Genomic DNA, 22,815 nt, shown 5'->3' with positions numbered 1-22,815 from the left:
CTGACTTCAGGTGTACGGAAATTGGTCAAATTTTGAGAGTGTTCGCTAATCATACATACGATATGCAGTTTACTATTCAAATTACAAGCAAGACTCGTAATACAATGAGTTCATGGCAAATGATTTCGATAAATGTGTTGAGTTGTTTGCCACGTTGATATGGCAAATGTGTTCTAAAGTTCTAAAGTAACTGCAGAAATAATACTTTCCACTATACTAAGCTTCCACTATAATAATTTCTAGTAGAAATATTCATTCTTAACTAATTAAAATGATTACTTTTTCAAATTCAAATTGTTTTCTCAAATTTATTAGCCCTCTACCACGCTTAGATATCCATGAATTCACAAAACTATTAACTTAATTGACTTCATTATTATTTTCCACGAAGAAATTATTCGTGCGTCTTGAAAAATTCTCAATTGAAAAAGACTTTGGTGCATTTTTCTGATTAAATGGCCGTAGATTTATTGCCCATTTGTTTTAAATTCATATTTAGTTTAGTTTGCTGGCTCTAAAAAGAGCAAACATTTTTGCTTAAAGCGTGTGTTCTATATAAATTTGAACAAAGAATATTAACTATATTCAACAGATTACTGAGCGTTCAATACATTCTCACAGCAAGGTCAGAAAATGAGCTTTTTGTTGCGAATAATTAGCTGTGGTAAAAATTTGTTTATTTTGGTGATGTTACCAAAACACGACCAATTATTTTTGAGCTTGTGCATGCAATTTGATCAAGCAACAAGTTGTCTGTGTTCTGTGCACATACCAAATTCGCTCTTCATCGTGAAGCTTGTTGCATTTTAAATTCGTCCGAACTGTTTCAGCTCTTGCAAAAATTGTGAAAGCTTTTTTTAAAGAACGTCTTTCGTGTGTTACAATGTTTGCTCGACTTTTTGGCTTCGGACTTTTACTGCAACTGTTCCTGTTGCAAAACGTGGGATCTAACCGGTTCGAGACCCACTACAAGACTCTGATTGGGAACCTCGAGGGAGAGACGCTGGAACACATCTATGATCACGTGACTGTCGATGGGCTGAAGGAAAATGCGGAATCCTTCAGCGAAGCGGTTTGTTAGGTTTTTGTTAAACTTAAATATCCGCTTATAAGATAACAAGGTGACGCACTTAATGCTGCATAATCAAGATTATGAGCAAGAAATATGGCTCATATATTGCGTCTGGAGTTAATGGAGCTATTGTATCTTCGAGTTGTTCAAATAAATCAGTTTCACATTCAAATAATGCGAAGCAAACTTTTCAATAATCTCTTTTGTTTCATAAAAGCACTTAGTTTTCGAGTAATCATCTTTTGAAGTAGCACTTCAGTTTCAATTGTTACAAACTTAGTATAATAATCTTTTCTAAATTCGCTCTTAAAATCTCAGGTTATCTTGTTATGCAAGGTGGCTTCAACTTCTACCTGACAAGTGAAGGGCACTATCATCTCTTTGATGGTAATAATAACAATTATTATTATTATCATCGCTGATGATGTTTATGAGTAGAAAAGATGCAATCAAATCATTCATATTTAAAAGAAACATCTTGCAGGTCCGCAAGAAATCTCGATTGCAAGTTACTCCTTATAAAGTATTTTTGTTTAATGTATTGTTGTTATTGTTATAAAAGAACAGATTCCATAATTTTGGCCAAAATTGGACTATTTTAGCCTGCGGAATATAAAGAAATATTGTGGGCACTCAAAAATTTTGTATCAGAGGGTCAAATTTTCACACAAACAAAAAGATGTATAAAATAAGCTGCAGCAAAATTGCAGCAGTAATATATACATTTCAGGGTGGCCGCCGTATTGGCCGACAGGGCGTTTAGCCGACAACCATAAAATGAGAAATTTAGCCGACAATTTAAGTAAAATGAGCAATAAAACTTATTCTAAAGCTGTGATTGGCCAATTTAAAACACTATTTCGTAAGCGGACAACTATACCGCATTTTTTTCATCAACTTGAGTAACGAAGGTCTATCCGTGCTCAGACCGTATTTTACCCCATCTGGCCATGCCTCGCGGGCCATGGCCATGCCTCAGCGGCCCGTGGGACTTGATATGAATCTATCACAACCGAACTAGTGATTTATGGACCAATTATGGACTTTCATTACCAATTATGAAAAAAACTGTCGGCTAAATTTCTCATTTTTTCCTTGTCGGCTAAACGCCCTGTCGGCCAATTTTCCTAGCACCACATTTCAGTTATTTTCCGTTCAAAAGTTTGAAACAACTGAAGCTACAATCTTTTTTTGAAACCGTCTTTTGTCTGAGTAAACAAGCCTCGGAAGAGATAAAGATTTTTTTAATTGAGTGCTAAAATATACGGAGAATTGTTTTTTGCAATTATAGACTCGCGTTTACTTTCATCCTCGATCTTATATTTAACTTGAACTTAAATCGAGTCCGATAGTTATAGCTAGGAACAAATTTTTGTTCCGGCCCACTTTAGTGGGGAGGAGATATTTAACCAAATGGGTTTTTTGTTCAGTCATTTTTGGCCGATCAAAATGTTCATCTTAGAGAGTTGTAAGTGGTATCATTAAAAAACCAGCCCAGCGTAGAATATAAGACCAAAAATTTTTTGAATTTTGTTTTGCTACGGAGATATCGGGGCTCAAAGGCTCAAATTTTGTGAACAGTTGGCTGATTTTCGTTGTTATTGTTCACATTTTCCATAACTTTACGCAATTTTAAAAAAAATTTTATATGTAACGATAGTGTTGTTGGTTTTTTACCTCTACAAGTAGAAGAGTGTTGTTGAACTGTTTGAGGAAAACTGGCCAAAATGTTTGCTTTTTTAAAATGCAGAATTTTTAATCAAAAAAAGCATTAAGAAGCTTCTTTAGAACACTCTGTTTGAAACTGCCGTAATTACGGACCTAAAATCTGCTGACACAAATTTTGTCAACTCCAAAGAAGCTAAATGGCTTTAGTTTTGGAGCCTTTGAGTGCGAACTTAACCCGATAAGTACGCAAATTTATTTTTGATACTGTCGTACCTTATCATTTTGCTGTGATGATTTGTGGTGCGAAGTTACAAAGGGGATATTATTTGACTATTCGCGGCGCGAGACCTACTTTCACTTTTGTTTCGCTTATTTGCGGAGCGGGAAATCAAGAGAAGGTTTTGCAAACTGAATTGAATTGCAGAAAGTCAGAACAATGGAATTAATAAACTGAAACCACTCGAGCACAACGTGAATGCGTGATCAGACATGTCTGATCACGAAGCGGGAAACTAACTAGACAGTTGAAACAAGATCATAAGATTAAGATTAAAATAAGGAACTAAATTAAGGGCATCATATAAATTTTACTGCTTCAATGAAATTGAGAAATAAATAATTGTTCGGGTATCACATACCCTTTGCAGCAAGAGAAAATTGTAGAATACAATTTTCAAAATTTATATAATAACAATATTTACAAATTAATACAAGGTCCCCGGTTAAATAGATAATATCAATATATTTATTGGTTATCATAGCTAAAAATACGATGATTAATACAATATACGATGTTTTTCTTTTTGCAGTTTTCGAGCATTACAAATTCCAATCTTCATTGTCAGAATCCTGTTTCTCTGCCTCGAGAGCTGTCATCGTCCGAACCAGCGTTGGGGTGTCCACATATAGCAGAGGCGTGTTTCGGGTAGCGGGAGGCGAGACAGAACCGATACGGGGTGACACATTTTGTTCCTCGGGTTGATTTTCCACAATTTGCTGTACCGATTCGACAATGGTGTCAGGTGGTGCAAAATTTTCCACATCACCCGCTCGGCGGGGTCGTTTCGGTAGAGGCAAGATATCAGAAGCTGGTGGAGAAGTCTCGAAGCCATAATATGATGCGCTTCGACGAGGACGGTCTGAAGTACGCGTAGAAGATGATGTTGTGGCCGCGTGAGTAGACGTAGTTGTGGTTGGTTCGCTAGTCGAGAGGGGAGGTTGTTGATTGCGTATCGCAGAGAAGTTTGGAAATTTTGGAATGCGTCCCCGCATCGCGCGTGAGATATTCGATCTTTGCGATGAAACCCCGCTGCCCGGTTCTCTCTTCCTGTGCTTCATTTTCTTGTCACCCTTTTGCTTTCGGGTGAACTCTTTGATATGGCTGTGAATCAGCTCTTCCACGACTTTTTCTCCAGAACGGGGTCCGCGTCTATCCGCATAAACTTTCAGTGGAGTTTGCATCTCCAACTTTGTGCCAAATTTCGCAATATCGCTATTGCGAACTGTCACTACTTGCTTGCCCGGTTCTCTTATGGTCGACGTGGTGGGCTCACTTTGAGAATTTGCGACCCAGGGGCAAGGACCTCGTATAAACCCTCCAGGTTCTTTTTCGAGCGTCTCTTGCCATGGACCTTTCTCGCAAGATTCAGTTCGGCCGCACGCTTTTTCAGGGGAATGGGTGGATCGCCGTGGTCTTGAGGAATCTTGGTTCCCCATCTGTACTGGCCTGCTCCCTGGATCGTGCTTTAGCAGTAGCTCGGGTCATGCCAAGTTCTACTTCGATATCGCTACGATATCCATTGGTCCACTTATCTTCAGGCAGGATATCTTCGGGCATCACTGTGTCCTCGTCTAAATAATGATTTATAATACTCTTGTATGAAAGGTTCAGCAAATTAGGTTTAGTTGCAATCACGCTTAGCGGGGTATTAGGCTTTCTTCCAAAGTGTGCTTCCAAGGGCGATGTCTTTAATGCATGCGTTGCATGAAAGGCGTGTGTAGATAATTTCTCTTCTTTGATACATGCGAGTCTATTCTTAATTGTTTGAATTAATCGTTCCACTAACCCAATAGCACGATGATCATTTACCGGCGCTTCAATAATTTCGATGTTGTTTTTATTACAAAAAGTCTTTACTTGATGTCCAATTAAACCTTTTGCTTGGTCCAAACGAATAGATCTTGGAATTCCATGAGTTTCAATATACATGTCCAAAAATTTCAAAACATTTGGGCCATTAGCTTTGTCGTAAATATATGCAGTTGGATATTTAGAAAAACGATCAATTGCTGCCAAAAAGTACACTTCATTGCCCTTTTCATCAAAAATTGGTCCCCCAAAATCGATTTGAATTTCTTGATTAGGTTCAACACATGGTAAATGAGGAGTGAATTGTTTAGCGGGAATAATTGATTTAAGATTCTTACCGATTGCTGTGCATGGTTTGCACTCAGTGGATTTGACTATTAATTCCCTGTGCATGTAGGGCCACCAGGAGTGTGTAGCCATACAAATCATGCCCCAGGTACCTGGGTGACTTGAATGGATATCGTCGATCAGCGCTTCGCGGAGCACGTTAGGGATAGCCACTCGTTCATCTACGCACACGCACCCGGAGCGCACGTGCAGGTCCCTCCTATACGAGTGTATGTAGGGGTTTATTGCCTTTAATCGGCTTTCGTTGTTAGTCAAGATGCAATCTCTGACCTCTTTAAGTACAGCGTCCTTACTAGTTAGAGAGGCAATCAGAGACTTATTAAAAATTTTGGATACGATATAATCGAAAGTGGGTACGTGCGGGCTCGGCGTCAATGGGGTACTAGCATTAGAGGAATGAGTTGGGGATGGTGGAGTTGTGTTTGGTGCCGTACTTGTTGCATACGGTGTACTAAGATTTTGTATAGATTGATTCGCCGCGCGAGAGCTGGTTGGCAAATTAGATCGCATACTTGCGGGGCGCGTAGTGTTGTCGCTAGTTGAGGGTTGATCCGCTGCGCGGGATGCATCATTGAATCGGACTCGGGTTTTTTTCTTTTTCGAAGGCATTCTACTATTTATTGAATCGATATATTTGAATACGGATGATGATTGATTAGAATTATTTAGTTTAGAAGGATGCAACTGATTTCTAGAATGACAAAAGGCAAAAAGCACTGATTTTAATTCTGGGTGATGACTTTTAGAATTATTTGTGGAATGTGATTTGATTGGCGGGATTTGTAATTGAGTGAATGAATGCTCGCGCTGCGCGTATGTCACTTTATTCCTAATTTGGATTAATTGTTTGTTGTTTCAGGTATTTTGCAGGGCGAGAGAGGTGCAAAGTGGATTTTGTGACGCGAGTGTTGCATACTTTAAATTGTTTAATTGACAAATACTATTTGAGGCATGATTTCGCGGAGCGAGTGAATTGCCAAATACATGTTTGCGTACTCGCGGAGCGCGGGTGTTAATTAAATTTACTGAATTATTAGTGGTCCCAATTTTAGGTGTAGTTTGTAATGCGGGATCAAGTATCTCAATTTTAGATGTGTTTTGCGGGTCGAGAGTGTAATTTGTTAATAACTGGTGTAAATGTGATGCAAGGTGTTCAGTGTTTAATTCTAATGCGTTAATTGATTTCGAGATCAGATTCAATTTGGCAACAATAAATTCTTCATCTTATGTAGAGATCTTTTTAGCTTTGTGTGATGGATTGCGGGAAATATAATCGACCAAACCCATTTTTGCCCCAGGAAGGTGTTCAATATCAAATTGAAAAGGAAGAAGGCGATCGACCCAGCGGGTCAATCTACTATTGTATGATTTATTAGATCTATGTTCTCTTATAATTGAGAGAAGTGCTCTGTGATCGGTAATTACTTTAAATTGTTTTCCATACAGATAATTTTAAAATATTCTGTTGACCAGACTACACCCAAAAGTTCAAGTTCATTTACACTATAACGCTCTTCACAGGAATTTAAAAATCGAGACGCAAATGCAATTGGTTTCCACCCATCTACAGTTAATTGTTCGAGAGCCGCGCCAAGACCTGAACGGGATGCGTTGCATTTCACGCGTGTTTCGAGTTGCGGATTGTAATGACTATTTGCAGTTGCGTTCGCTATGCGAGTCTTAATTCCTTGAAAACAATTTTCATGTTCAGTTGTCCAGATGAGTTTTGAAGACTTCCGCAGTAGCGGGCGAAGAGGATGACTTATTTGGGCTAGATTAGGGATAAATTTCCCAATATAATGAACGGATCCCAAAAATGAACGGAGTTTCTTTAAAGTTTTCGGAGCTTCGAGAGCCAGAAATGCTGCGGTCTTAGATTCGAGGGGCGAAATACCTTCTTGTGATATATGATACCCAAGCCAATCAATTTCTAATTTACCAAAGTGGCATTTAGGAAGATTTATCCTAAGATTTTTGTCGTCTAAACGTTGGAGACATTTCATGACATAATTTTTGTGATCAATCAGAGACCCTTTGCTAACAATTAAAATATCATCCAAAAAGCAATATGTATTTTCTAAAACAATTAGAGTATAATCCATAGCTTTTTGAAATTCAGCTGGCATATCTGTCCGTAAAGTCCGTAAAATCCTGTTTGAAATCTGTAAGTGCCAGTCATGTCTCCACTAATAATATTAAAATTACAATGATTAGCTGTGTTGATGTCCAGATTTAATTGACTCTAAGCGTATTTCAAATCAATCGTAGAAAAGTACGTTATGTTTTGCGAAGCGGGAGCACTTATTTGCTGAGATATCGATTCAATTAACGTATCAATGTTTGGCATTTGATACTTGTTCTTGTGAATAGCTTTATTTAAAACTTTTGAATCAAGTGCAAGCTTTATCGTTTGGTCTTTTTTAACTGTAACCACAATAGGTGAGATGAAATATTTATCAGGACAGCTTGACAGTTTTTTAATGTAATTTTCAGCTAATAGTTTTCTAAGTTCTGCATTAACTTTATCTTGAAGATTGATAGGAATTCGTCTACCTTTTTGATGTCTAGGTTGGAAATTCTTGTGAAATTTAGATTTTGCTACATGACTTTTTGATCGTCCAATGCGTGATACCAAACCAGGAAATTTTTTGGCTATCTGTTCTTTAAATTCAGGGGATGCGATGTTGTTGACACTGTTACCTTTAATAAGTGTAGACTGAGTTACAGCAAGTCCAAATTGGTTGAACAAATCACGACCTATTAAGGACTTTAAACCGTCGGCCACAACTGTGAAAGCTACTGTGTCGCATACCCATCCTTTGCTCGTTACGGGGGCTTGAATCTTTCCCAGTACCTGTATTGGTTCGTTAGAGAAGTTTCGTAGTTGTGGTGGTGACGATTTGTGAATCCAGAAAGCGCGGGGCTGCTTTGTACCACTTGCGACGCGAGTGAATGATGAAGTATACTGCATGTGCTCCCGGAGTCCACGAGTAGAGTTGTATTGACATTTCCAATCTTGAGAGGCATATTGAGGGGTTCAACTTTCTCCACTGCGGTTTCAATCATTGCGACTGTGTTGTCCTCTTCACCGCTGCTGTAGTCTGATTCATAGAGTTTTGCCGGTTGGACAAAATTTACCGAGTCCTCTGGGTGTGGCTCTTCTTCTACCACCCGAACCTTCTTTTTCTTGGGATCTTGGGGCTTTACGTTGATGTTCTTTTGCTGTTTACGGCAGATCTTTGCAAAGTGATTTAATAACCCGCAATTGTTGCATGTCTTTCCTTTTGCAATGCACTTTTCGCGATGACTTGGGAGCCAGACTCCGCCACAATTCGAACAATACAGTGTTGATCTATTATTTTGTTTGGGAACATTATTATTGTTCTGCCAATACGGTCTTCGTGAGTTGTTGTTGAATTGAATAGCATTGACATTCGCCGGAACAACAATTTTATTGTGCTGTTGTATTTGATGTTGGTTTCGCATCCCGAGTTCCATATTGATTGCGAGTTCCAACGCCTGTCGCGGTTCTACCGTTTGTTTTAGTAGTTCTTTTTGGATTTCGGGATCGATCAGATTTGTGATGAATACATCGCGTATCAGAGTTTCTTTGTTTTCAAAATCACAGTTTTCCGCCAGTTCTTTTAATTTACCATAGAAATGCTCAACAGTTTCTCCTCTAAACTGTTTTGTGATCAGGAAGACATGTCTGTCAAATGTTATGTTGCGTGGGCGAATGAATGCTTCCTCCACGATTTTCCGAAAATCGATAGTAGCTAGAGTGTCTATCATGATATGCGGGTTCTTACAGTTAAGGATACGACGTCCCTCTATTCCGATGCTCAAGTAAAGAAGGGAGACTGTTTTTCGGTCTGCCAATGACCAGGGTTTGTCGCCACACATGATGCCTACCTCAATAAGTCGTTGGCATTTGTTTTGTCAGTTCATTTTTTGTTGCGCGTTGCGCGCGTTCCTCTCCCTCTCTGATTGTGCAGAGGCACCCACAATTGTTTCTTCGTAGATTGGCTCTAGAGGTAGTTCTACCGTATCAGGTTTTGGGCCGAGTAACGTGTCCAAAATGATGTTTTCTTTGGCTAAGAGTGCCAGTTCGTATTGTACCCTCCACTTCTCCCAGCGGAGTGGTGGATCCGGTGTTTTGTCCCAGAAAGGGTCGATTCCAAGGGGTGTTCTTTTCGTTGCTGGCTGCGTCATGTCGTACTTTATTATTTTGCTGTGATGATTTGCGGTGCGAAATTACAAAGGGGATATTATTTGACTATTCGCGGCGCGAAATCTACTTTCACTTTTGTTTCGCTTACTTGCGGAGCGGGAAATCAAGAGAAGGTTTTGCAAACTGAATTGAATTGCAGAAAGTCAGAACAATGAAATTAATAAACTGAAACCACTCGAGCACAACGTGAAAGCGTGATCAGACATGTCTGATCACGAAGCGGGAAACTAACTAGACAGTTGAAACAAGATCATAAGATTAAGATTAAAAATAATGAACTAAATTAAGGGCATCATATAAATTTTACTGCATCAATGAATTTGAGAAATCAATAATTGCTCGGGTATCACAGATATATTGACTTTCGTTTGTGAAATTATCCATATCCTAAACCTTGTGAACTTTAACGTTTTCATAATGGACGCGCACTGGTAGGAAGGCCAGCATTGGTTTAATCGTTTTTTACAGTCCAGAAAATTCGGATTTTAATTAGAAAACTTTTGCAACTTTTGACTTTTGTACGTTAATTACAGAAAACGACAATTCAAAGCAAGGCGTACTGATGATAGGTCCACTTATTTTCCCAAGTAATTTCAGTGTAACCTATCGTGTTTTTAGAGTCAAAAGCTCATGGTTGTTCTGGTTTTTAAATATACGTGTTTTAAAAAAATGCAATACAGAGCTTTGCAAGTTTTTTCATTCAAATGGTCAGCTTGAACCCTAAAGTCAGCAAAGACAGGTCACTGCGTCCTTCTAAGTAACAATTGAGTAATTTTTTTTGCAGTTTTACGTTTTATAATTTTCCTGCGTTGATACTACGAGTTTTCACAAATTTGATTTTTAGAAAGTTTTACATTGAGGTTCATTTCTTGTTTTCTTTTATTATTGACGGGTCAGATATCGAAAAATTGGCATGAAAACATAATGAAAACTCAACTCATAGCATTAATTTTTCAGTGAAAGGTTTAATTTTGTTCTTTGTGTAGTCGTTCGGTAGTTTCTGGATAATGGCAGGTCTTGGCAGCTTCCACTGGCAGGAAAAAGGCACATATATATACTGAGTTCAGTTGATATCAAAAGATTTTGTGACTTTGAAGTCAGTTTTTAAAATAATTTAGACGTATTTTTGCACGTTGCTGTTATATTTGTATGCTTCTTAGCAAAACTTAGTAAAGCTCACTTATCAAATTGTCGGTGTCTTAGGATATTCTTTCGGACGAATAAAGAAACCTATTTTAAGTTTTAAAACTGTAATTTGCTGTTCGTTTTCGACTACTTGATACCTAGGCTCCTTAAATACAGGCCAGAAATTGCTTAAGTTTTTGCTATTGAAGAAAATACAATTGAGCAAATCAATAATTTTTAGTGCATTGCTAAAGACCGGGTTTCCGCTGAAGATTAATTTTTGTTTTTTTTTTCGTTCTTTTTGTAGTTGTATGACTAAATCTGGATATTTTGAGGTCTTAGCGGCTTCGTTTCCGATGGTACAACAAAGGAACTTATGAACTGATTTCACTCGATAGCTATAATTTTTCATGACTTAAGTTAAGAAAAGGACGTTTTTTACGCTTGCGGTTTGTTCTTTTTTTTACTTGTTACCTGGTCGTTTTAACTACCGGATGTCAATATCAAACTACTGCTGTTAAGCAAAGAAGCAATTGAACACATCTGAAATTCTTAGTGCATTTTTTATTGCTCTAATTGATATCAGTTTCTCCTCGCAATGTTTTAATTTTTGGTTTTCTGTTGTAGACATATGACACATTATGAATACCGAGATCTCTATAGTTATTTGACAAAAAACCTATTTAAATATATCAGTTGGCAAAAAATGAGGCCACATATCTCATTATTGGTGTTCGATGAAGGCGCAGCTGAATATATCTTAATTTTTGCTCGACAGATTGCGGGTTTAACGGCTTCGACACCGTTTTCTTGCACTCACCACCGTTTTTTGTTTGTTTTTTAGCATACTCAGCGCGTATTCTGGATAATTACATTTCTCACTGTCTTCAGATTGATTTATGAATGAAAACGAATCTTTTTAAATATTTCAATTGCCTTCTAATGGTTTTCAGTATTTGAAAATGTTTTTATTCGAGAAAACGTATTTTAACTTTGCCGTTTTTGTTCCTTTTTGTTTTTTTTTTCTTACCGAGTCTTATCAGGGACTAGTTCCCATGTTTTTTCTAGTAAAGAACAAACTGTTTTTTCATTTGGTTTTACTTGATGCTATTTTGACTTTGTAATGTATTTTTTTTTACATTTAATTCTGAATTAAGTTTTTGTTGTGATTTGAATTTTTGTTTTTCTCGTAGTCTTTAAAATGACAGGTCTCATTGGCCCACCAATATGACATTATTTACTTAACTAAGTGATTTGAATGACAAAATTTTTTCATTAGTCAATTTTTTATCTATTTTTGAGAGTTTTTTGAAAGTTTTCTATCCCTTCCTCATTTGATAAACAATTAAACAAAACTTGGGGATAAGCGGGGTTGGAACTTTATGTGCAAACGCACATAACCGGAGCCTTCTTGTGTGATACAGATTTTGAGATTGATAAATTAGAATTTGAGAAGAAATTTAAGAAAACTGCTCAAATTGGCCAAACTAATGGGGCCAGCTCTAGCCCGTAATTATATTCCTTACGCAAAAATCATACAATTATTATCTGCCAAGACATTTTTCGAGCTCAAAAATTAATTTTAAAACAGACAAGAAAACTGCGGAGCAATGCAGCAGTTTACCATAAAAAGTACTAAAAAAACATATTTCGAAAAAAAACGATATTTCTAAGTAAGAAACTCGAAAAAGCTGATTCTCAGATTTGTGGAATCATTAAGTTATCAAACATTTCTTTTTCTAAAATTTGTTATGAAAATAGTTCAGCTCTTTTGCAGAATGCAACAGACTTCTTTAGAAGAACTGCAGAACTGGTGTTTTTGTTTTGATTGGTTTCTGAATTTGTGTGTATTTTAAAAGCTCGCTTAAATTTACGAATATTGTGTGTCATTGAAAAGAAACGGAAAACGATTGTGGGATCCTGATAGAAAAACTTTCAGTTTTGCAAAATCTTTTCATCTTTCATGAAAACCAAACCATATCAACATTCAACCGTAATTGACTCACCAAAATCTTAGTGTTAGCTCGTGTTTGCTTAAACAGTCAATCTTAAATATCTTGACAGGTTTTTAATGTTTGGTTGGTCGGTCGCCATTATTGGTCGGTCAACAAGAGAGAAGTTTCTCCATTATTTTCTAACAACTGCATTGATACAAAATACTCTGATTGATCACAGCTCTCAGAAAGTATTTCAATCAATTTTATTAGAAATTTTGAGATCAGCACAGTCTCTGATATTATCTCTTAAGAAAAGGGATAGGATTGCGCTTCAATCAGCTCCATAGCATTCTACTACACGACGTGCTTTGATCAAATGATAGTCTTTGCTAACGTCCAGGTCGCTTTTTTGAATGTTATAGTGCCTTAATGAGAGTGACTTGGAAGCAGCATATGTGATTGGAAACTCAAGCAATGTGACGTCATCTGAGTTGGTCACTCTTTGCCCTGCTCTCCTCTACAGAGCACTCACAGCTGAAGAGTGTGGACATGGTCACGATGAGGATCACCAAGAACATGATGAAGAGCATGAAACGACAGGTAAGGCGCAAAAGGATAATCTCCAAGACTGTTTGCAGAAAACATTCTAAATTCAGACTAGTAGTTACCAAAACATTTTTCCCTTACGCAAGAAACTCCTTAACGCTAAACTTACTACCACCAACTTGCTAGACTTAGGTAACAAAGCATACCTGATGATTAAAATGAAATGTCTGTTTGAGCATTTTGAAGTCCAATAGGAATACAGATATTTATAATACAAAAAATTTTTCTATGTATTTATAATACATTTTTCTATGTTACCGTTGTTCCCGGTTTTAGGTAAGGAGCAAATTTATGAAACATCAATGGGGCTGATGTTGATTAGAAAACTGGGTAACCAGCAAATTTAGAAAATTATAAGTTCGTAAAATTGAGAACTGTACAGAGACTAAAATTGTGAAAATTAAAAAAACGTAGCTGGTAGATTACAGGAAACGACTCGAAAGGCGTCGTGCAGAATAACTTTTCAGCTATTCTTATCAAAATCAAAACCTCAAAACACACGAGAAAAAACAAACCCGTAGCACAATAAAACTCATTAAAGTGTTTTAGAAAATGCGCACAAAATTTGTCAGTCCTGGGGTGTGGGTAGGTGCTAAGGTTAGATGGTGGAGGTAGGTGGGGGGAGGTAAGGTGGTAGGAGGTAAGGTGGTAGGAGGTAGGTGCTGGGTCAATCTCAAAAATGACTTATATAGGATCATAAAATCAAAATCTCAGAATTTGGGTGAGGCGCGGGGGGTCGATAGGTAGCTGGGCGGGGGCGTAGGTAGGTGGGTGGTGAAAACAGAAATCAAGCAAGTTTCTTAAGAGCGGCTGCAATAATTAAGTTGCAAAAAGGAACCAGTTAAAAATTTATATAAACGTGGAAAAGTTGTGTTGGAGTTGAGCAAAAATTGAGCAATTGTTTTTTATCAATCTGCCTATTGTGTTTAAGGATATGGTTACTCGTGGGGATTTCTCGCTGTCTTTCTGATAAGCCTGGCGCCACTTCTGGGCATGCCTCTCCTGCTTCTCAAGAGAAAACAGCTCTGGTTCAAGTTACTGATCCAGTTCCTGATTGCCCTTGGCGTTGCCACGATGGCCTGTGACTCTCTCCTGCATTTGTGGCCAGAGGTAATGTTCTCATTGTTCCTTATATGGCTCTATCGTACATTCAAATCAGCATAAAAACACTGCACTTTTTAAAGAATCAAAAAACATCATTTTTCAGCCCCGATGGGGTTATGGAGTTTTGGAGACGAACTATTCTTGGTTTAAGAAGAGAAAATTTTGAGATGTGCCATTAGAAATATGCTATTTAAAAAAGTTATAAAAACCGTGGTGACCTGAATTGAGGGCAAACAAAACAAAATTGATTCGGTTTTTGAAAACAGGTGCGCCTAACTTGTGGAAAAACAAGAAAAATTTGAAAACTTTTTAAATTTAAAAAAAAATTAAAAACTTTTTAATTTAAAAAGTTAAGCATACACAAAGCACGTATGAGACTAATTTGTGACAATGAAAATTTAGCAGTGAAGAATGGTCGTAGAATTTGTTTTCCAAAAAACGAGGTAATATTTTTTTAAATTGCAACCAGATGAACCTATTGAAATCCGCAAGGTAGAGAGAGAAAACAGAAAACTATTTTGAAAAAAGAGTTTGTAAATTCAATGAAATTAAATGAAACAACTGGAAACAGAAAAGAGTTGATTCTCTACCATACAGGTTGTCATCATCAGTGATGATCTGGCAAATCATCGATAAGCAATATGAATAGAAGAAACAGAGCTAAGAGACATCGGAAACGTTTTGAAAACGTTTTTTTACATATTAAAGTAAAATATCGTAATCATATAATGATTTACATAGATGAAGCTAAGCATTACAGGGACCCGTTACCCATTTTTTTAACAACAAGAGAACAAGTAAATTTTGAAAATTTGCAAAAAAGCAAAGGAAAGTTTCTGACTAATTTGAGACAATGTAGTAGCAAAATATCTGAAATGTTTTTCCGTTTGACTGCTATTACAAACGAAGAAAAGAGGCAAGCTGCTTTTCTACGTACACAAGGCATCAAAAGGATGTCGATATTTTTTATTACAGAGCAATTGAGATCTGTCAACACTTTTTGTTTCGGTCAGAAATACATTATGAATCATTAAAGTGTGGGGGGGGGGGATTTTATATATGATTGTAAAACTTATTGCTATTAAAACTGGGGAATTCAGCTAACCGGAAAAAGGACATCTGAACAAACTGAAAAGTATAAGTTTTTTGTATAAAAAAGTATAAAAAGTGTAGTATAAAAAAAAGTAAAAAACAGTATAAAAACACAAATATTTTAAGTAACGGCCATGAAAGTAAAAGAATAGCTGAAAACTGCTTCTTTACAAAAAATGTCAGTTTGTGTGTTGATAAAGAGCCTGGCCACTAATCATTATGAAAAGAAAAGGACTGGAACTAGCAACAAGAAATAAACCTTTTGAAAATTGTTTCCATATTGTTTCCTTATTTAAACTAAAGGCCAATAGAATTTAATTGTTAAAAATATTAAAATTTGAGAATCAATGTAATATTTAAAAAAGGCGATAACAGTAAGATCAGCCATGAAAAACAGGCTTGACAGCAGAAACCCAGATTCTTTAATTGATCTTGAATGAAGTTCAGAGCAATTATTGTAAACGTGTTGGTCTTTTTTATGCGAATTTTTTGCTTGACCCTTTTTGCGCCTTTCATCTAAAACATTCTTTGACTTCAGTGTTTTTTCACGGTTTCGTTCTTCATTTTTCAGTGATCTCTATTGTTTTCACTCCGAAATACGAAAGAGCTTGTTGCTAATATAAAATCGGTTGCAGCGTAGCAACAAGAAGGGCCTGATAGCCGAGTGGGTAATGCTTCTGGTAAGAGATCGGGAGGTCAGTGTTTCGAATGCCGGCGTGGAGAAAAATTTTTCCATCCGCCTGTTGTGTAAGAGCAATTTGTCCGACATTAGTCGGTTTGTTTCTTTTTGACAATCTAAATAGCTGTTCCCGCCTCAAAGCAAATTGTCTTTTACTAACTGAGCTGATGTCTGCCTCATTTTGATTAAATTGAAGCCGCAATTTTTTTCAATTGAGTTCAAAGCATATAAAATGTGTTGAAAATTCATTAAAACAAAACTGCAACCAATTAAAATCTTGCGCCGTATGGTTAACACATTGTTTTAGTTTCCAGGTTTGATACGAATTACATTTATTAATTTTTGAGTATTCACAACATTGTTGTTAATAATTAGCCAACAATAGACAGATGTCAAATGATTGTCACGAACTGAATGGCGAATAAAAAGTGAGAAACGGGGAACAATTCATAAACCATCTAAAAATTTGAAAAAAAAAATTGTCAAGTTTTCCTGAAGATTTCAAATTTAATTTTCTTCGAGACGAAGGAACTGACAACAATGAGATATATTTTTTTCTTAGGTGAATTGATTAAACTTCGACCAAAATTAGCTAAATTGGGTAGAAAATTAGGCTAAAGTGCCATAAATTCGTTTAAAGGGGTAGCAAAAATTTTTCTCGAAAGCAAAATCCTTCAAATTTTTCTAATTCTAGACGTTGAAAAATTTGTTTTGATACACATATGTAAGACTTTGATGTCCTCAAAAAAGCAAAAATTGTCTGAACAGCAAGAAGGGGAGCAAGCCAAAAGTTCTCTTACTTTCAAAAAAATCTGGGAGAAAAATGACAATATTTTGTCCAATTTTCCGATTATTTAACTTTTACTGATATTAGACTGAAAGAAAAAATAAAACTGTTTTAGTAATGTTACGAAACTGAAATTTATATGGCTTAAAATATTCCATACTAATGGTAAGTGAATACTTTTGAACTAGGAAATTATTGAGTTTTCAAAAACTGTCCTTGAAGAGAATTTTGCGTATTTTGAGATGTATGAAGTTAATCACGGTTAATCACGGTTCGTTGTCCTGATAGATAGCATCGTGTTGAACTTTTGAAAGTGCTCTGATTCCATAAAAATTAAATGTGTCGAAAATTTTGAATTTCTCAAAAAAGTGATATATAACTCTAACCTCTTATAATGTTTTTAGTTAACAAATATTGTGCGCAAAAAAAACATGGTTGTAATATTTGGGAGTCATAAATAATCACAACAAGGAATAGGAAATAGGAATAGGTTTTGCAGTACAATATAACTTTCTATAAGATCTTGAATGTAATTGTGGAAACTTTATCGTGCATCGATCCGACAATTTCTGACCACCACGCTCTGTAAGGCCCTATATTAAAAACTTTGCCTCAAAAATTTTTCTCAACAATTTCTTACTTTACAAATCAAGTTTTTGGTTAAAAATGTGATACAACACAAAATGAACAAAATTTTGGCGCAATGGTTGAATTAGTGTTTTAATGGCTGCCATTTGCAGCACCTATTGCAACCGCAGAGAAGTTGAAAGAAAAATTATTCTTTGATCACACAAAACGATCTTTAGAACTATAATTTCTTATGTCTTAAATAAAACATCTTAGAGGTTTTTCGTAAAGAATGCCACTAACGTTAAGCGTCAAAGTATTCCAACATGTCGTATTATTATTTTGTTCAGACCCACTTTTTTTGTTCAAGACAATTTTCGCCAATCGATATATTCATTGTACAGGATTCTGAGTGGTATCATTAAAAAACTTGTCCAGAGTAGAATCTCATTTGCATTTTTTGTATTTTCGCTTTTTCCAAGCAGTTATGAAGGTTCAAAGATTTGTGAACGTTAGCCAAACTTACGTTGTTTTGTTCATAATTTCTGTTATTTTTGCATAAATTTTGATCAATTTCTGCTAAGGTACAATATTGTTAACGATAGTCTCATTGGTGTTACGTTTAAAGACAGACGAGAGTTGATGAATAGTTTGAACCAAATGTTTTGGCAAATTTTTCACCTAAATTTTGAACATTCAGCACTTTCATAAAAAATGACGTCAACTATGTTCATTTGGCACACTTTGTCCGGTTTGGACTGTTATGCAGTTGTAAAAACTGCTGAAACAATCTTCTTTTACTCATATATGGGCAAATTGGGCCTCCGTTCTGTAGGAAAAATTCCACAAAATTTTTGGAAAATACATTTCTGTGGTCTTTTGCTAAATTAAAACGATATTTAAATAAATCATTTTTTTGACATACTCAGTTTCGTTTGCCAAAAAGCTTACACCAAATTTTGAAACAATTGCCTTTCTTAACAGCCGATCAGCAATAGCAATGCAAGTATGGGTCTCATCGTTGTGTCATCGTTGAGTTATCCGTTGAAATAGGATTTGGATTGTGTTTTCGATCTCTTTTCTGTTTTTTGTCTGTCTTTTTGAAATATGTTTTGTTTCATCCCAATTATTAGAAAGCTTTTTCTCGTTTGAAGGTGCCATTAGTAAGAGGTACCTTTATAATCCGATAAAGTCTAAGGATACGATATTGTGTCCTATGAGTAAATGTCATGGTTTTTATGGCCCCGAAAACTAGTTCTCGTCAATTTTTACTGAATTCTGGATTTGATTCTGAAGATTTGAGAGGTAATCCTCGAGTTTTCGATGGTTTTTTTTCTAGTCAAATGACGGAGTCTAATTATTTGAAATTCTATTTGAGTATCTAGGGAGCTATTAAACAAATTTATCCAGGGAGGTATTAAAAATAATATCATCAAAGGTTTGACGTTCTTTCAGCAGTCTTATGAATGATTCTAATTAATCGAGTATCTGGGGAACTAATAAAAATTTCTTCTTTTTTCTGCTTTCAATTTATGCACAATGCTTTTTTTGTAAATATAATTATTTAAGTATCCAAAATTCCTCATTTCGGATTTTTTAGTCAAATTAACCATTTCGGTTACATTCGGTAGATTTTTTTGATGTGGAAGCAGCAAGAGTGAAATCAGTTTTGGTCTTATTGGGGATTATAGCAGTTTCAAAATTTTTCGTATTTTAATGGGCGCTATATGTTTTTTTGAAACACTTCTGCTTGTTTTTTTCAGCGTTATTTACAGATCGGATTGATTTCAAAACCAAACCTCAAGATTGACAGGTCAAGTGTTCAAGCAAAAAACGGGACACTTAATAAACAAAAAAATTTCAGCGAAAAGTGTATGATTTTTAGGCTTCAAAGCCGTTTGCAAAAAATTGTTTGAAAAATTTTGCCTGTTTTAAGTGTTAACGTGTAGTCATGTTACTTAGTCTCTCTAATTCTAATTACAAGTATATTTTTCTTCGTAAGCAGTTATAAATTAAACTATTTGGAACTTTAGTAAAAAAAAACCAACAGTTATATTTTAAACGGTTCGTTTAATTTAAAAGTAGTTTTTTCGAGAATAGCCAATTTCAGTATTTTTCGGCAATCTTTAAGCGTAGTCTTTTTTGATCATTAAGCTTAATTGATTATATTCAATATTTTTAGTGAATAGATTTTACTTCTAAAGGCTTCGACACTCTTTGCTTGCAAAATGGAAGTGAGTTGATATTTGCCTGTTCCTCTGATAGTCCTTTAATATTCAGGACAAGAACATGTCTCAATGGTTTTGCATGAAGGTATAAATGAAGATAATGAATGATTTTAGTTGATAGCTAATGGTTTTCAAGACTTTGATGTTAATTGATTTGAAAAGTGTCAATTTATTCTGAATTTGTCACTTTTTCTTTCTGTCTACTTGTTAATTATTCTCAATAAAGACAGTTCCCCTATTTTTTGCTGAATTACAAGTCATTTGGCTAAGTTTTTTTAAATCTGATGCCATTTTTATTTTTCATAAAATTTTGAGAAAATCGGAAGACATTGAGTTTTGCTCATAATTAATGCTTGTTGTTTCTGATTGTTTCTGTTGTTTGTCTTGTCTCTTAATGTCAGTTATCATCAGCTCACTATTGAGTTATTGTTTCATTTATATATTGGTTAGAGCTTACAGTTGTTTTTTCAACGGATGAACAATAATTGATTTTTGAAAGGTTTCTATTTTTCCTCATTTGGTAGAAAATTAGGTCAAAAACGTGATTGAGCGGGGTCGGGACATTATGTACAGAAGCACATTACAGAACATCCTTTTCATATTATATGGAACTTCACTAACTAAATATAAATTGACATTCCCGATGTGTTTCTACGGCGACTGTTGATCATATTTCGAGAAAAAATGTCCTGTGAAAATTAAGACGTCCCTCTAATTAGGTTAAAAATTACATTTTTCCATTACTCTCACTCTCATAAAATTGTCTCAAGATCTAACTTTTAGGCTCTGGGTGTCTGTTGTATCATTGAAGTCTTGTTACAAATTCTGAAAAGTATCTACGAAAAAATTTACCTAAGGCGTAATTTCCATTGTGTAAGAACTGATAAAATCTTGTACAATAAAACTATTGAGAGAAAACATTTTAAAAGCTATTCTAGTTAGCAATAAACGTCTAATCATTTTCTCAGGCTGTGGGACTGCACGCTCATGGTCACGGAGAATCTGAATCACACGGTGACTCGCACGACTCACATGGAGACAATCACGGAGCAGAAGAGGAGGAGGAACACAGTGAGGATCGAACCTACTTGTGGAGGACTGTAGGCATGGTCGTCACTATATACGTCTTTTTCCTATTCGAAGGAACATGTCATAAGGTTTACCACATGAAGAAAGGACAATCTGTTGAAAATGACCCACACGCTCATGGACCGGTTTGTAAAATATTACTTGTCGACAAACTGCCCGGGTCCTGATACACAGGCCGAGGTTTCGCCGAAAAAAAATGTAAGAATTGCGGTGAATAGCGGTGAAAAAATACTGCGATTTTTAGCGATAAAATTGATAAAAAGGAATTGCGGTTTTTAGCGATAACGTTAATATTTTCACCACATTTAATGGAATTCTTACAAAAATAAGCTGACGTACACGGGTTCGAACCTCTGACATCCTAAATAGCAACCAATTCTTTCCACTGTGCCACCTGTCATTGTTTGCTTCTATGATCAAAAAATTCACAACTACCAACAGTAAGCCCGCGGTAATTTTGACCGGCAAATGGTTGTAAGATGTGCAGTTATTAGCGGTTTTAGCGCTCAAAGCCGTAATTCTTAAAATCATTCACTTCATTCACCGCAACTCTTACATTTTTCAGGGATTTTTAGCGTCGACACAAAGAAGCGGTTATTTCACAGTAGTTATACCAGGAACATGATTTCACACAAACAGTATTTACTATAACGATTCTTATGCGAAAAGAAAGAAAGAAGAGAAAGAGAGAAAGAAAAGAAAGAAGTAAATGTGACAGATCCATAGGAAAAAAGAAGTATAAAGGCTATAGAATGAAATAGTATACATGGCTATCAGTTAATATATGATAAGTTTCATGTGAAACTAGAACATACCCAACATTGTATATTGTTTTTTGTTTGATTGATGTAAAACTTATCGGTTTTTGAAGCGTTCATGACAATGGAACCTAATTGGAATTGTGGATGACTGCCTTAATTCCTTAGTTAGGTTATTTGAGAAGTCTATCATTAAAAATAATTTTTGAGAAATGCTGGATATGAAAATATTTTGACACAACCTTTACGGTTGCGGTGTTTTTGGGTTCGGCAATCTAAATTAGCAACGAGAACCACGGTCAATAGATACTAAGGATTTCAAAATATGTTTGGCCGATTATCAGTAGTGTCACCGATCATGTAACTATGGTACGCAAAGGTCCCAAAATTCGGCACTTTAGATGTCATTTCACGAATTTGAACTCTCAATCTACCTGTGCTACATCATTGGACCAATTTGTCTTAAATCCCCAAACTTATCACAACCATGATTGGTGTTCTCCCAGTGTCTTGTTCCTGACGGCTTGGACCCTAGTTCAATTTTTGAAATTAGTAAAAACTCTATTCAGAGGCTTGTCAGGCTTATTTGTTGAACAGTTTCAAACATGCAAATAACACAAAACAGAGCACTTAGAACTTGTCTGAGAAAACACCGATAGTACATCGTGAAAAAATTAAACACAATAAATCGAACTTTCCTTGCATAAGAGAGCTTCAGATTGGATTACCAAAAGAGTACATATAGCTCGGACGCAAACCAATTTTACATCTCATAGAAAAGAAAACGCATTGTCCAGCAGCACCCTTAGAGCTTTTAATTGATTGAAAGCACAAACAAGCAACAAAACTCCCCAGCAATGCAGTTCTGTTTTCTTTTTTAATTTAAAAATCAGATGTCACCGATAAAGACACGCAAAGGATCTTTGGGATCAAAATTGGCTAGGAGCATCAAACTTGTCCGAATTTTTGAAATACAAAATTTTCCACCGCTTCCTTGGTTTTCAAATTCGTTTCTGCTGTTTCCATGCTCGACAAGTTTCCGCCAGACTATCCGGGATGACCCCTCTGAAGAGGGGAAGACTCTCGTGAAGACTTTTTGGGGATCCTTGGCACCGTTGCCGAAGCTCTCTGATGTAAATACCTGAATGATTACATGCGGACGCTATTGCTCTGGTGATGTATGAGTTGTCACAGTTTCGGGTTTTGGGTTGGCAGTGTGTCTAAAACAATACTTTCCTTAACTAATAAAAGCTAATTTAAACTGGGTTCTCCTTTTCTCCCAGCGGAGTGGCGGATTTGATCTTGGCTTATCCAGAAGGCGTCCATTCCAAGGGAAGTTCGTTTAATAGTTGCTGAGTACGTCATTTCGTGCTAGAAACTGTGTATTTGCGATGTGAAATCACATAGATTACTTGTGGACTTCGTGGAGCGTGAT

At 36.0% G+C, this 22,815-nt stretch overlaps 1 protein-coding gene across 4 annotated transcripts in view; it reads left to right on the top strand.

Moving 5' to 3' along the window:
- The first annotated feature begins 718 nt into the window (after positions 1–718).
- LOC142337655 (zinc transporter ZIP4-like) overlaps positions 719–22,815 on the top strand; it is a 77,518-nt gene continuing 55,421 nt past the window's right edge. For 2 of the 4 annotated variants that reach the window (XM_075387054.1, XM_075387056.1), the window contains exons 1-4: positions 720–1,072; positions 12,893–13,070; positions 14,008–14,186; positions 20,502–20,747. In XM_075387054.1, the coding sequence (XP_075243169.1) occupies positions 884–1,072; positions 12,893–13,070; positions 14,008–14,186; positions 20,502–20,747 (792 nt within the window). In that variant the 5' untranslated portion in view covers positions 720–883. Of the gene's footprint in view, positions 1,073–12,892; positions 13,071–14,007; positions 14,187–20,501; positions 20,748–22,815 lie in introns of all 4 variants that reach the window. The other 2 variants (XM_075387053.1, XM_075387055.1) reach the window with 2 other exon arrangements.

This window comes from Convolutriloba macropyga, chromosome 4 (genome assembly GCF_964194025.1).
Source record: "Convolutriloba macropyga chromosome 4, txConMacr16.3, whole genome shotgun sequence".
In the NCBI taxonomy this organism is placed as follows: Eukaryota; Metazoa; Xenacoelomorpha; order Acoela; family Convolutidae; genus Convolutriloba; species Convolutriloba macropyga.
The sequence above is the reverse complement of the archived record's forward strand: the minus strand, read 5'-3'. Positions and strand labels throughout refer to the sequence as shown.